Source organism: Harpegnathos saltator, unplaced genomic scaffold (genome assembly GCF_003227715.2).
Source record: "Harpegnathos saltator strain DR-91 unplaced genomic scaffold, Hsal_v8.6 scaffold38, whole genome shotgun sequence".
Lineage (NCBI taxonomy): Eukaryota > Metazoa > Arthropoda > Insecta > Hymenoptera > Formicidae > Harpegnathos > Harpegnathos saltator.
The window spans coordinates 1,199,970-1,214,556 of NW_020230183.1; the positions used below are offsets into that span (position 1 = coordinate 1,199,970).

Genomic DNA, 14,587 nt, shown 5'->3' on the forward strand with positions numbered 1-14,587 from the left:
TATTCCTGCGCGCACGCCGTGGTAAACAAGAACCGATGGTATTTTGAGCATGGTATTATTGAAACGATGGCGCACAGCGAGAGGAAACAGGTGGACGCGTAATTGCGACGCGGTGCATTGTGTGTCATACGATAACCCGACGGATATATATCGCCGCGTGTAATACTACGCGGCGATTCGGCGTCGCCTTTACGCGCGAGGCACGGCCCCGCTTCATACGGGCGGAGTATAAGAAAGAAAGAACAGTAGGTTCGCTCAGCGGAAAATAGTGCGAACGGTCGTTTGTCGCGCATGACCGAACTGCGCAACCAACAATATGGCGGCCAGTAGCTGTCAAAAGCTGTGTAAGCGTAAGCAACGATTAACCGTATGACCGAATTTTTAATATAATATTGTTGTTTTATTAAAATCAGTAAAATGAACGAAAGAGGGTGGGTACAAATGTTGTATAATAAACTGCAAGAGTGCAAACTTAAATTTGCAAAGTGTTAAATTTTGTTTCAATCAAAATGTGTCCCCTTCGAAACAATACGATATAAAGAAAAAGGCGAACCTCAATATCATTTAGTTTCCGAGATTTTTTACCTGTTACGTTTGAAATTTAGCACCCTGTATGTATATGTACATCTTTCTATATTATAATTAGTAATATGCTATATATTATTAATTATAATATTATTAACATATTATATTAATAATAGTTCATATTTTTATATTATTTTATAATGTATATTATAGATTTGACAGTAAATATTGCAAAACAGCAATAAATCTGCTTTAGCTGCTATTCTCTATTGTCATTGAAATTATAACCCGCGCACAACCAATAACACGGCGGTCTTTTGTAGCACCTGAGATCAAAAGCACCGCCACCGAGTGAACCCTTACTGTTCTTTCTTATACTGTAAATCCGGGCCATTCGCGCGCGATTACCGCCGCCTTCTCAAAACGCGCGCACGCGAATGACATAAAACACTCGCGCTCGCACGTGTCCCAGCGTGAATCCCCCGAAGCGGAGAGTCTCGCGCGTGGATCCGAGCAATCCCGGAGTGTTTCGGGAGGTTCGCCTGCCGAAATCCGGGATAAAACGGAAAATAAGGTACATCGCTCACCGCGTGCGCGGTGTTTCGCGTCAATTCGTCGTCGTTCGCGCGTCAACGCCTGTCGTCGCTCCCGAGATCGGGCGGGCCCTTTTAATTGCTCTATTCACGAGCGCTGCGTTTACGGTGTGTTGCAGTGAGGGTGAATGACGCTCAGCTAGTCATGCTGTCGGAGAGAGCCCATTACGATCATTCGCTGACGGGATATTTGCACAAGCGGGCAACCGACTCCACTAAGTGGCAATTACGATGGTTCCTTCTCTATCAGGTCAGTGAATTGTTTGTCGTGCCGTCGGCGATCGCGCTCTGTTCGGCGGCGAGCCATATTCCGTAACGAAACGGAACGGGCCAATTTGCATGTGTATCGACCCGGGCCTTAGGTAGCGTCGTCGTATAAACCTAATTTCACGAACACGCCCGATCTTCGTCTCGTCCCGGGACGGGCTGGAAAATACCATCCCTCGAGGTATAACTTGGCGAGGAATCACTTGGCGATTACCTAACGCGATAACACATCGTGTCACATCACCGAGACTGCGAAAAAACGCAACAGAGAGTCGTCGCCGTCTCTCACTTCGAAGCGCGACTGCCGACGTGGCATTTCAGCGTCTCCAATTATTAACAGCCATTAAAATAAAATAACGACAATATCCGAAGTTTCCGCCGACTTGCACCGCGTGGGTGGCGAGAGGCGCGCTTCTTGCCCCTCCCTCGATTCGCTCGGAATTTCTTCGCTCTCGGGTTTATAGTTTACTCGCCGCCGTCGCGAACTTCGAAAATGAGCCCTCATTAATTCTCTCGCGAGCGTTTTCGCGAGAGCCGACTGATACAATTAAGAGCGGAACTTTCGACATAGTTTGCGCTTCAGATACCTCGTCACTCGAGAGCCGCAGCATCCATATGCGCGCGTGTGGCCTCCTCTCGTCCCGTCCTCTCCTTCGTCCTCTCTCTCTCTCTCTCTCTCTCTCTCTCTCTGTCTCGGCTCGCAGCCGTGATCCTTTAAGTCATCGGCAATCCCCGTTTACGTGTCTTGCGTCGCGCGGTACCTTCCCGACAATTCGCTCGATCACGACGGCGCGACGCGAACGTGATACGATTCGTAATTATCTGATTGAGACTTTCGTCGTTGCAGCCATGTCGGATCGCGACCTCAGAGACGAGAGATCCCACGCGCTCGTCCCGGTAATGCGCGTCGGGTCGGGGTCGGTTTTCCTGGCGCGCGCGTGTGCGCTCGTACATATTTTCTGAGGTGGATTTTTGTATCTGCGATATACATTCGTTCGCGCGACGTGCGCGGATCGACAGATAGTCGTGTTCCATCTCGTCGCGAACAAAACTGGTGTATTATGCATGTCTGACAGCGTAATCCCATACGGTTAGAGGGAAGGTTATATCTCGGCTGGCTTGTAGTACGCGGGCTCGAAGTCACGCCACTGCATTGCAGATGAGCTTCCGCTTTTACAGCGGAAGTTCTCGCTAACTAGCCCGCCTCTTTATTTAACTAATTTCAGGCGCGAAGAACAGTCACGGCGTACAGCGGATATCTCGAAATGCTCGCTCGCACTGGCAGTCGGGCAGCTGGCGGGCTGTAAAGGCGGATACATGGGGCACTAGTTTATGCACTAGGAGAATAATAAAGAATGCCGGAAAGGGCGACTGAAAGGGCGATCGAACGCGCGCGCGCGGAGAGCACGGGCTGCGTTCTCGCGCGTAGGTCTCTCTCGATTTTCGCCCGTTGTCGATTTTCGTTTTCCCTTTTTCACGTGCACAGTGTATCTCGAAACTCCCGGGTTCGCTGTCACGGCGTATCGGGGATAGGGAAACTAGTTCATGCGGCAGGAGAACGATAAAGAATACCGGAAGGAAATGGAAAACTCCTGTCGAACGAGAAGTAAAAGAGCGCGAAGGTTTCTCCTTTGACGAATTTCTCCTTCCTTTCTCCTCTTTCTCTTCCTTTTCTTTTTGACGCTGATAATCGGGTATCTCCCGTCGAAGCGTCTCCAGTTATCACTGGACGACCTTGGTTCGCGGGGCGGCTGCGGGGGGGAGGGGGAGGGAGCGGGAAGGAAACGGGGATAACTCTCGTTCGTGCTCTCAGAGCTTGATAGACTTATCGCAGTCTCGTATTACGGAGATCGAAAACTTCGGCCCTTGTAACCGTCACGTGAGAACGTCCACGTTCCTTCTAGCACCACGAGTTTGGAACTCACGTAAAGGAAAGGGCCTCTTATCGCCCTTGCGCGGCGGAGCGCACGCGCAATTTCCGGGACAGAAGTTAAGTTAATCTAAGATCCGAGAGAGCTCTTCCTCAAACACACCGGTAGAATGGGGGGAGAATGAGAAAGAGTGAGCGAGCGGAGTCCTCCTCGTTTCATAAAACTTTATCGCGGGACACCGAGTGGCATTACCGCAAATTGCTTTTCATTAATCGACGGACGCATCGGCGCGGCGCGGTGCTCGTTTCCGCGCGAAATTCTTTCCCGCCGCGCGCGTCTCTCTCTCTCTCTCCCCCCCCCCCCCTCGTCATCCCTGTTTCGCGGGCTGAAATCTGAGCGTCGCGCGATCGTCACAGGATTTGGAAGGGAAGGGTCAAGGAGGAACGCGCGCGGCACGTTCCGCTGCAATTTCACGATGTGTCAACATCGTTTGAATCGATCGCTGGCTGTAAACATTTCTCGTAGATATTCGCCGATAACGTGTCCCATGCCCCCTCCCCCTGCCGGCCGATAAAGCAAAATCGTTTCGGGGGATTGTAACAGCGGTGGCAATTTCATCGCAGCGGATTGCCCGGGACTGGTAACTGGCTTTATGAAACGAGAGCACCCCCAATCGCGCGATATTCATTCGGCGAGTCTTGCGCGGCTAACAGGACGCGTTCGTTAATTTGCTTAACGCAAGCCGGATGATATTGTTTTACAGCTTTTATTATGTTATAATGCGCGCTCACGCGCGCGGCGCGTAGTACACGAGCGTATTCGCGAGGGAAGCGGGTTTGTGTAATATCATATTCCGTTTAGCCGAGCGACGGCCGGCGTCTGTTTTTCGTCGCTACGCGCGGGACACATTACGTGTACTAAAATTTCAATAGCGGGGGGATTACATCGCGTTCGAAGATTAAATGTTGCAGTGGAACGCGGCGCGCGCGTGCGCTGCACTTCCTTAAAACTGTAAGCACTCGGCGATACTTCGTTGCAATTTCTTATTAGACGAGAATACAAAATGAAGACTTGCGTAATATTCTACTTTATACGCTCTCTCTCTCTCTCTCTCTCTCTCTCTCTCTCTCTCTCTCTCTCTCTCTCTCTCTCTCTCTCTCTCTCTCCCTCTCTCTCTCTTCCCTTTCTGCAGTAGAAACGGTCTGGATGTGGTCAGACGTCCTGGCCTTTCAGCGTCCGAGGCATACGTGGCGGAAATTTAAATAATGGAAGCGTAAAGCAAGTAACCGAATTATATATATATATATATATATATATATAAATAATGCCCCATGTATACCCTTTGAATTCCCGAATTGAATGACAAGTGACCAAATGATGCATCCGCGCGTGTGGCTTTGCACGCGGATGGCCGCGGGGTCATGAAACGATCAAATATTAAGACGTCCCGTTATCCTCCGCCGTTTCCAGCCGCCTTACGAAAAGTTACGGGATATTATTTTTTCATCTCTTCCTAATGGAAGCGCGAGCTCACGGCAACGGCGGAACGTTTGTTGCAGAATATGCTATTCTATTACGAGAACGAGAACTGTTCGCGGCCCAGTGGCGTCATTCTGCTGGAGGGCTGTTATTGCGATCGACTCATCACCGCCAAAGGCAAAGAACCGGATAAACAGGTAACGCAATATGAACTGTGTGTTTGTTTGTTTGTTGTGTTTGTGTACGTGCGTGCGTGTGTTTACGCGCGCGCGTGTTTACGCGCGGGCACAAGCTCCCTGTCGGCACGCGTGACATCTTACTCGTTTCGTACACGCTGCGTGAAGTTAAACATTTCGAGCTCGAGTGCAATTTTTTACGCAAACCAAAACTCGCACGTGCGCCAACGAGCCAGGCCGACAGCCTCGGTGAGAGCTGGATGCTCTCGTCCTCGTTTCCGCTGCAATGTTTCTGCGTGAACGCGCGTATTCCTCCTCCCTTTCTCTTTGAGCAAACGAAATAACAATTGCCACTGCTGAATTATCGGGTAGTTGCCAGGACTCGTAAAGCGCGTCGCGCTATTGTTAACTTTCGGTAAGCTGAAGCCTCGTTTCCGCTAAAACCCCCTGTTAAAACGGTTTAATACGTGCTTATGTATGTGCATGTATGCGTATGTATATATAGTCGCGATCTTGAAAAGAGAAGTTTTGCGATATCGATTATCTCGCCCGCTCTTCTTCTTCGAGATGGTCGATGCGGAGGGCTCGGCGCGAGGCGACGTGCAGAATAATACGCTAAATAGCTCTCCCCAACGACGTATTTGGACGCGAATGCATAATTTAATAGTGTTTACTGTGTGTTAATGCATTTAATGTCAGAGGCTAATGTGTCATTCGTACGCGCATCGGCGGCGCATGCCGTTTACATGCTCACGCATTTAAAAGCTCGCGTATACGCACACGTATCAACTCACACAAAGATGGGCGCCGCCCGTTTCGCTCTTTTGCAATATTCATTTCAGCATTTCGGGCAACGACGCGCGTTTCGGCAACCCGCGGCATTGATTCGCGCGATGAATTTTTCACGACGTGGGAATTTCGCAAATGAGAACGAACGCGCTTGGACGCTCGCAGAGGCAGCTTCTCATCGAACGTTGACGGTGAACGATCACCGCGCGCTCTGGAATTCTCTCCTCGGCGCAATTAACATTAAACGCTGCCTTTCTCGATCTCGAGTCCTCTCTTACAACGATGAGTGAAGGCCTCGTTAAATAACGAAGATGAGATCGGAAATCGCCAATCGTCCATTTAATACTGAATGTGCAATGAGAGCTCTGTGTGTGTATCTTTCTCCTTTCTTCTCTCTCTCTTTTTTTTTTTTTAAGATCGCGAATACAGGGAACAAAGTGTCGAGTTTCTTTCGAGCTCCCTTGACCTCACAAATCGCCATATTACGACGAACGGAACGTTTCTCACTGCACCCTCGAGCGTGGCTCATGAACTTCGCGGACGGCAAGCCAGCTTGCCGTTAAGCTCCCCATTAATCGGGCGAGGGCGATTCGAAATGCGGACGAGCGATTAAAAGGTTCATCAACGTAGATGTGTGAGATAATAAGGGTAGGAGAGGGATGATAGTATCGATTTTTGCAAAGGTCACGTGATGCTCGCCGGCTTTCCCGCTCTTTTTCTAAAGATATATCGGCCGTCCAGTATTTTCTTTTGGTCTCGCAGACAAGGAGGAAGCTGTTTTTCCTTCCTTATTTCCACTTTCGTTACGGCCGATAAATCGATCGAGGCGCGCGGCCTGCTGCGAAAAATAATGCGAGGCCGTAACTTCAGCGGCCGCTTTAACAGCCTCCGCTTCATTTAGCGGCAATTACCGCCGAGCGAGGAGCGAGCGCCGACTCGCAGCGGAGCATGCTAATTTCTGCCGATTTTTGCCGTGACGTTTGCACGGCTCGTGCTGCGGCACGGTTCGAAAAACTTCTCTCTTAACAACGCTTCGACTCGAGAGAGGCTCGACCTCCCGATCAAATTATAATCTACCTGGTCCAACAGTTCTCACGATTCCAGACCAAGAAACAGGAAATGGCCGATGAAAAAGCGCATTATATTATTGCTCGATTTTCTCTTCTCTCCACAAGACCAAAGAAATACGCTTTGACGCGCATTATTACATAATGAGGAAACAAAATGTCTCCTCTCTTCGTCGGTGAATTTCATATACCATAATTGCAACGATTATGTAAATTAAGTGTGTCTGACTTTGCCACTTGCCGAACTTATTAAACTTATTTAACCTTACTAACTTATCAACTTGTCAACTTATCGAGTTGTTAATTTTATTTATAGACATTAAATATGTACTAAAAATATACGTTCCAACGTGTCCAAGAAATCTAGAGGAGTAAAATGTTCTGTATGTTCAATATTTAAACGGAAAGTTTTTTCGAAATTAACCAACGGACTTCGAGGAAATACGTTCGGAGTCAAATACGTCTAGTTCGTTAAAATATTTGACTTTCACGGTTGACAGAGAACCGTGATTGGTTTGCAGTCTCGGGCAAAAGAAAGGGATCGACATTGACTTGAACAACGTCGAATTCGTGACAGGAACAACGGCTTCGTCTACTCTCCGTTCGTCTCGTTTGATAACTCTATTGTTTATCGGCGGTATCGTATGAACCTCCTCGTATGAAATGCAACGGAATTCGCGGCTCAGTTTTACACTTCTCTTTGCCTAACATGGCGCCTAAAGAAGCGCCCTTCTCTTTCCTCTCTTTTCTCTCTCTCTCTCTCTCTCTCTCTCTCTCTCTCTCTCTCCTTTGTCGCGGAATTTTTTGAGAGACTCTTTACACGGCAAAAAGCGTGTTGACGCGGCAAACGTGAATCAATTAAAGACGTCGGTCGTTGTTTACAGATTTACAGGTATCACAGAAACGACGGCAACTGCTGTCGGGATCGTCGATGGGAATAAAATTTTTTCTAGATTCTCATATGCGGTCCTTCTTTGAGGTTTTCTTGCGAGGACTCGTTTTCCCCTCGTCTCTCTCCTTCTCGTCGTGTGTTTGCAGAACGCCGTTCGTTTATCATTTCTTTCTTTCGCGGGATGCACTTCTATAATGCAAGTATAAGCGAGACAATGCGGCGCGCGTTCGTTGCACAAGTACTGCCGCTGTGATTAAATATCGGTCGGGTGGCTTTTGTGCGGGATGCTCGTTTATTGGTGCACTCGATGCGCACGGTATCGACATAAGCCTCAGTCCTCGGGCACTTGTCCCAATTTAGCACACTTTGCGATACGGATAGTTGTCAACTGGACAGCCAATCCTCGCGATAACTATGCCGCCGCTGGTCGCGACAATGGCCCTTTTAAATACGCGTGAGGGTGTGAGAAAAAAGCAAGAGATCACTGCCTTGTACAACGTTTCGCACGCGCGAGTTTCATTCCGCCCGTATGAGCGGCTCCTCCGCTCATCCCGGCGGCGTATTAATCGAATCGAAACAAATCGTGACCATGTCCACCGTGAAACCCCTTTTCCAACGGCTTTATTTCCGAGCGAAAATGTTTTTCCCGGTGAAATACTGTCGGATCCGCCGCGACTGGAGCAACAAGATTCAAATAAATACCGGCGCAACAGAGCGGAAGAGAGCGGCGCGGCCGTAAAAAATATGCGCTTCGGAAATATCGGACGTCGTGATCGCGCCGAGAGTCCGCGCGGTGAAACGCGGAAATATATATCTCGCGTGCGAACACCGGCGGGTTATTAACTGCGTAATGTTTCCGGACACAGTGGCGGACACGATAATGCGCTGGATTATCGTATAGCAGAGCGCGTTGTTAAACGCGCCGATGCCTACGATGCTTATCTCGACGGTGCGCGGCCGCCGCGGCACGTACGAGATTTTCATTTACACGCGAGGCAACTCGAGGCAACGTTACCGCGAGGCGCGTTTCCGTCGGAGTGGCGACCAAGCCGGGAAATGGGAAAATTACGAAACTGTACAGCCGGATGATGAAATGAATAGCCTGCCTAAACGCATCGTGGTTTTGGCGCGCTGAGTTTTGATATAGAGAAAGAGAGAATCAGATTAGAACGGAACAGAAGAGAGAAGAGGAAAGTGCTCGGGCGTTTCCGCAAGTTTCCGTTTCGATATTCCGTCGCGCGCTCGTACGCTTGCCGTTTTTACCAAGCTAATTTCACTCGCGCGTGAAGTTCATCGACGGAAAGTTCATCGGTAACAAACGAATCATAAGCCACAAATCTAATTTCGATATGTCGCGGGAAAATTTGTCCCGACTATTTTCGCCGGTTTATAATTGCTTTTTTCGCCCGTGGCTGTTTGCGGCGGTGTATATAATTCAACAATCGGCTCACAGAGATGACGATTTGTTACGGGTTTACGCTCGTCGAAGCCGCATCGAGCGACGAGCGGGATTTTTCGACGAAATACCTTGTTAATTTTGCATTATCCCGCACGCCGGCGGGATCTCGTACGAGGACAAATGTGGAGTTCCCCCTTTCCAGGGAACTACGCGATGGAATATTCTATGCCCCGGAGGCAGCCGCTTTGGAATCCCTCCATTATCGAGCAATGTCATTTGTTGCATAAAATTTGAGACATTTTTCCTCCGTAAGATGACTCGGTTGTTCTTCGTCGCGCAAAGCCGTACGCTTCTTCATATCTCTCGATCTTATCTTGTTCTTCTCCTCCCTCTTCTTTCTCTTTTGCTTCTCTGGTTCTCTCTCCTTTTGTTGTCGAGCGAACTTACAAGCGACTTCTCCGTGCGATCTCCGATCGATATACGCACGTATATCGATAATAAAATACGCGTGCGATGCGACGAACGCTGGAGGAAAGGTTGCGTTTCGCGATTATTAATTTTATTCTTAAATTAAACATCGTCGAACGTCGTCGTTATCGCAGTTGCGTTGCGTTTGCTTGCTTCACACGCAGCTCTGCTTTCTAATTATCGCGGGCAGCGGGGCGCGAAGAGATACTATTTAATATATTACGCACAAACCGTCGGCGGCGACGTTGTCGTATATAAAATAAAAGATGATGATAGAGATTGCCGGGGGGACGCTTTTCTAAGTCGCGCGAGTCCCCGGGGTCAAGGATGCCGAGGACGCCTATAAGGAGCGCCGCACAGAGCTAAACCGGACGACTCTTAATCGAGCGCTCCGCACCTGCGAGATCCCGAGATTCACGCTCCTCTCTCCCGAGGACGCAGAAATATATCACGGCGTTGCGACTGGTCCTCGTGCGGCGTGTAAATAGCGCGACCCGCTAATTTTCATCGTTCCCGAGTCGGTCTCTCTTACGTCACAGTCGCGACGTGTGACTTATTAATCGAGCTCCGGGAATATCTCGACGTTAACGACGAATTCGCGGGCGAAAGTCAGCCTTCTCCTCCCGTTCGTGTGAGGTGAATACAGAAACAAATTTTGCCGCTGTCGTGAAGCAAGGCTGGCTATCGCTGGGCGAAACATCAGGATGAATAGATTGGACGCGAAGTTGGCCGTCAGCAGCACGAGAGAGGTTGAACTTTGATGAAACATCTCCGTGTTTCCGTATTTTCCTTGATCACCGCGACCTGCTTACGTAATTATAAGCAAGGTGTACAATTACCATTGACGCTACATGGCCCGTCGGACCATATCTTCTTACGTGCCCTCCAAGTATAACGTACAGATAATAGACGCCAGGGAATATACAGAAATATTCATCTCTCGAAGGCGAACGAGCTCCTCTAATCTCGATCGTGTTCTCTAGCAGCACTGCGATGCGCGCGCGTGGGGAAATAATTACGGCCCGTAAATTCTCGCGCTTAATCATCATTACGTCCAACGTTGAGAATAGCTCAGTTTTAACCGGTCAACCACTAATATCGCGTTTACGCAACGCAGCTTGTCCACTGAATGAAATCACTCGATTATCGCGCAAATTATTTTGACATTATTTGCACCCTAGCTCTGCCCTTGAAACAAAAAAAAAGAAATATAATTCCATCGATAATCTGAGACTTCTAGCAAATGACTGATCCTTCAATTGAAAGTATCGGTGACAATTAATAACCACGGCTTTTAATGGATTAATCAAACGAAGCGACCGGAACGTCTGACAAAGACGACGGACGTACTTCCGAAAAATTAACACTTACGCTATTGGAAGAGAACGCGACGGTGAACAATCGCGACGGTGAACAATCGCGAGAGAGAGAGAGAGAGAGAGAGAGAGAGAGAAAATTCGATTCGCTCGATTCGCCAACCTATTAGTCAGAGCACACGTATCTCTTTTAGCCGTGAAATCCGGCATCGCGGACGTGTTGAATTCTTTCGTTCGCGCGCGCTGCGTTTTCAATTACACCGCGTTTGATCCTCCGTCTACGATTTTTCAGAGGATTGCAGGTCCCAGAGTTCGTTACATTTTCGCTCCGCGCTGCAACATTACGTTGAGCGCTTTCCGCTGCAAAATCCGCCGCGCCGGTGTGCAGTTACCGTAACGGCCGGGGCCGCACTCGAGAGCTTGATTTCTCAAGCGCCCGTGCTCGTATTTATTCAGAACGCCGCACACACGCGCGTCTCCCTCCTCTCTGCGGCTTTTGCAATTTATGCACGCGTCGGATTTGCGATCTCCCGATACTCGCTCCGCCTGATCCGTTCCGTTAACGGGCTCCGAGGCGGCTTGCCGGTCGCTCGCGCTCATCGTTATGCGACCCGATCTGATCCCGAACTGCTGCACGTATAATCAATGATTCCTCCCTGCGTCATAATGCGCAACGACCCAGGGTTTGATAATTAACATTGCGATGTAATTAACGCGGCACGTTAACGGCACGCGGCCGATACGCAACGCGGGTCGGAGCGCATACAATATACGATCGATATACCGTCGCGGAGGCATAAAGCGGGAAAAACGCACGATATCGCGCGCGCTCGTAACAGCTCGCAGACCTGCGAATCCATAAATACATCCGCGCGTCGTCCTTTCTCCGCGTTTCTCTCTTTCCGTCCGTCTGTCTGTCTGTCTGTCTGTTTGTCTCCACTTTTTGCCCGCGGGCGATTCGGCCGAGCGCAGACTGAAAACACGGACCTCCTCTCCGCGTGAAAATTCAGCACAGTCGGCGTTTGCTCTCGACTCGAGCGGCGAAATAATCAGACCAGCTACGCCCGGCTTGGAGAGGAGGTTAAACTAGCCGAAGGAAGCGATTAAACAGCCGGTCGGGAACAAGCGGTCGACGTGAAAAACGAGCGTTGCCGACCACCGTGGATGCCTCCCCTTCCTCTTCTTTTCTCCACCCTCATGCCTTGCCCGCCTCGCGAGGGTTCATGTCGCGAGGCTTCTGATACACGTTGCCGAGAAATATGAGCGGAGCTCAGCTGGGAGCAGAATGTCGGATATGGAGAGAGTCGGGCAGCTTTCCGTGCGGGGTTGTAATTTTACGCGAGAGATCGCTGCGTGAATCGTATCCTGCTCCCGCGGGGCGGAACTTCGGAAATGGATCCAGTGGTACGATCCTTCTGTGGTATTCACTTCTCCGGGATGCACCGTTAAAACAGGACTTTGTCCCCGGATGGGGAAGCGGCCTCGATCGCGTCGCTCGCGTTTGGAAAATCGTTCGGTTTAAAAGTTGCTTCCGCGCCAATATCGAATTTGTAACCTTCGTGAACACGGCAGTTATCGCGGTTATCTCTCCCTTCCTCACTCTTCCTCGTTCGTACTTCCCGCCCGCCGCTGCGCGACGTGTCCTAATTTCGCGAAAGAAAAAGGGAAAATGATCCAGAGGAGGGATATAAAATAAAATGAGACAAAGTCCTGATTTGCGCGCAGCGCGAGCGGATTTCCGACGTGATGTATTTTTTCTCCCTCTTCTTTTTCGTTCGATTTTTCGTTCCGCTAAGTGAATCGCGACCCCGTCGAAGCGCGCGGCTCGAATAGCCGGGCCGTGATTTATGCATGACGATTTATTCATTTAGCAGGAAATACGATATAATTGATGTAGTGCGTAGCGTGCCGCGCGGCAACTTGTTCGTTAATTGATTCCCGAAGAGAGTATGCTCAGTTATACATGCACAATCGCGGCGGTCCGCAGGGACCGACCGCCAGCTCATGACGTGACTCCCAAAGTGCATCGGGCATGAACGCGTCGCTGCATTCGTGGCGCTTTCATTCGATGGCGACACGATCGCGCATTGACGACTGGAACTGGCGTCGTCGCGAAAGGGCTCGAAGGGCGTCTCGCACATATCGTTATCGCGCGGCTATATACGCTCTGCAACACCGAACAGATGGAAAGAGGAGAAGAGAGAGAGAGAGAGAGAGAGAGAGAGAGAGAGAGAGAGAGAGAGAGAGAAACACACACGTTGCACGGTCCACCGGTTCTTATCGGACAAATTGTATGGCCGCCAAGCACCGTGCGCGTGCACGCATTATAATATAATTATATTAAAAAAATTTATAAAAAAGTGGAAAGAGCGCAACGATCAATTCAAATTGAAAAAATATATATAAGTGCGAATTACACGTTTGCCTAATTTAAGTAGATGAGGAAGCACGCAATAGGCTGCAACTGAAAGCGCTAAAAGAATTACTAAATAGACCTATCGGATCCGAGTAATTGCAAATATGCGCACCTACTCGCACAATTAAGTTTCCATGATTAAATTATACGCTTGTTAAATCGTGAAATTAAATCTACCGACGGCAAAGAAGGAGAGTGCAATTGGATTAAATTCAAGCGGCGTCTACCAGAAAACTGATGCCATTCCCTTGAATGAGAAGTCGAGCGTGACTGGAATGTTTTTCTCGTTTCACTCTCCTCCCCCCTTCTCTCTTTTTCTCTCTATCTCTCTCTTTGTTTCTCGTTCTCTCTGCCTTTCGCCCTTTCGCGATCCGTCAAAGAGCAGAGCACGCGCGGCGTCATTCGACGCGTATGAATATTTCGCGACGCGTCTACAAAGACCTCAATTAGTTTGTTTACATAAGCATCATTTTACGTAAAAGATGAGCTTTCCTCGCGTTCATTTTACCATTCGCCTGCATGTGTCTGATGGCTACGTCGAGTACCCGCCGTTTGACAGAAACACGTTCTCACGACAGCTGCTTCGCGCGCGCTGCCAGCTGCGTTATCTGTATAAATAATTAGCGGAGTCGCGCGAGAAATCAATGCGAGAGAATCGCCGGTAAGAAGATGAAAATTCCGCGCTGGCGTTATCGCGCCGACTGCACGTTAAACGTTCGCGTGACGGGTGAGACCGTCGTGATTTTCCCAAGCGACGGAATTTCGTGACGCGCGCTGATTAACTTCCGCAAATTAACAGGCGTTGACGCGAATTATCGACGCTGCGAGTTGAATATGCGGTCGTGTGATCCCGTCGCGACGCGCAGTCCGCCAAGTATCGACAATCTGCGTTGATGTGTATCAACCGGTTCGATCAACGATGCTTTGCGATACCCTTGAATGAATCCATCGCAACCACGAAGATTAATGGGTCGAATGTTAGAGTGATATGCATTGGCCGGCCAGTCACGATGTGCATCGATATCGTCGCAGGCACTTCATCCGATCGATCGCCCGTATTTGCGTCTGATCGTCCCGCAAATTAATCTCTCTCCGACGTCCCTCTCCCTCTCCCTCCCTCCCTCCCTCCCTCCCTCCCTCTCTCTCTCTCTCTATCTATCTATCTATCTATCTATCTATCTATCTATCTATCTATCTATCTTCTTTATCTATCTATCTATCTATCTATCTATCTATCTATCTATCTATCTATCTTCTATCTATCTTATCTATCTATCTATCTATCTATCTATCTATCTATCTATCTATCTATCTATCTATCTATCTATC

General features: G+C 49.2%; 1 protein-coding gene across 6 annotated transcripts in view; it reads left to right on the forward strand.

The window, feature by feature from the left end:
- The window catches only part of LOC105190039 (ras-specific guanine nucleotide-releasing factor 2), a 55,522-nt gene that overhangs the window by 5,161 nt on the left and 35,774 nt on the right, over positions 1–14,587 (forward strand). For all 6 annotated transcript variants that reach the window (XM_025300714.1, XM_025300708.1, XM_025300713.1 and 3 more), the window contains exons 3-4: positions 1,238–1,368; positions 4,816–4,932. In XM_025300714.1, the coding sequence (XP_025156499.1) occupies positions 1,238–1,368; positions 4,816–4,932 (248 nt within the window). The remainder of the gene's footprint in view (positions 1–1,237; positions 1,369–4,815; positions 4,933–14,587) is intronic.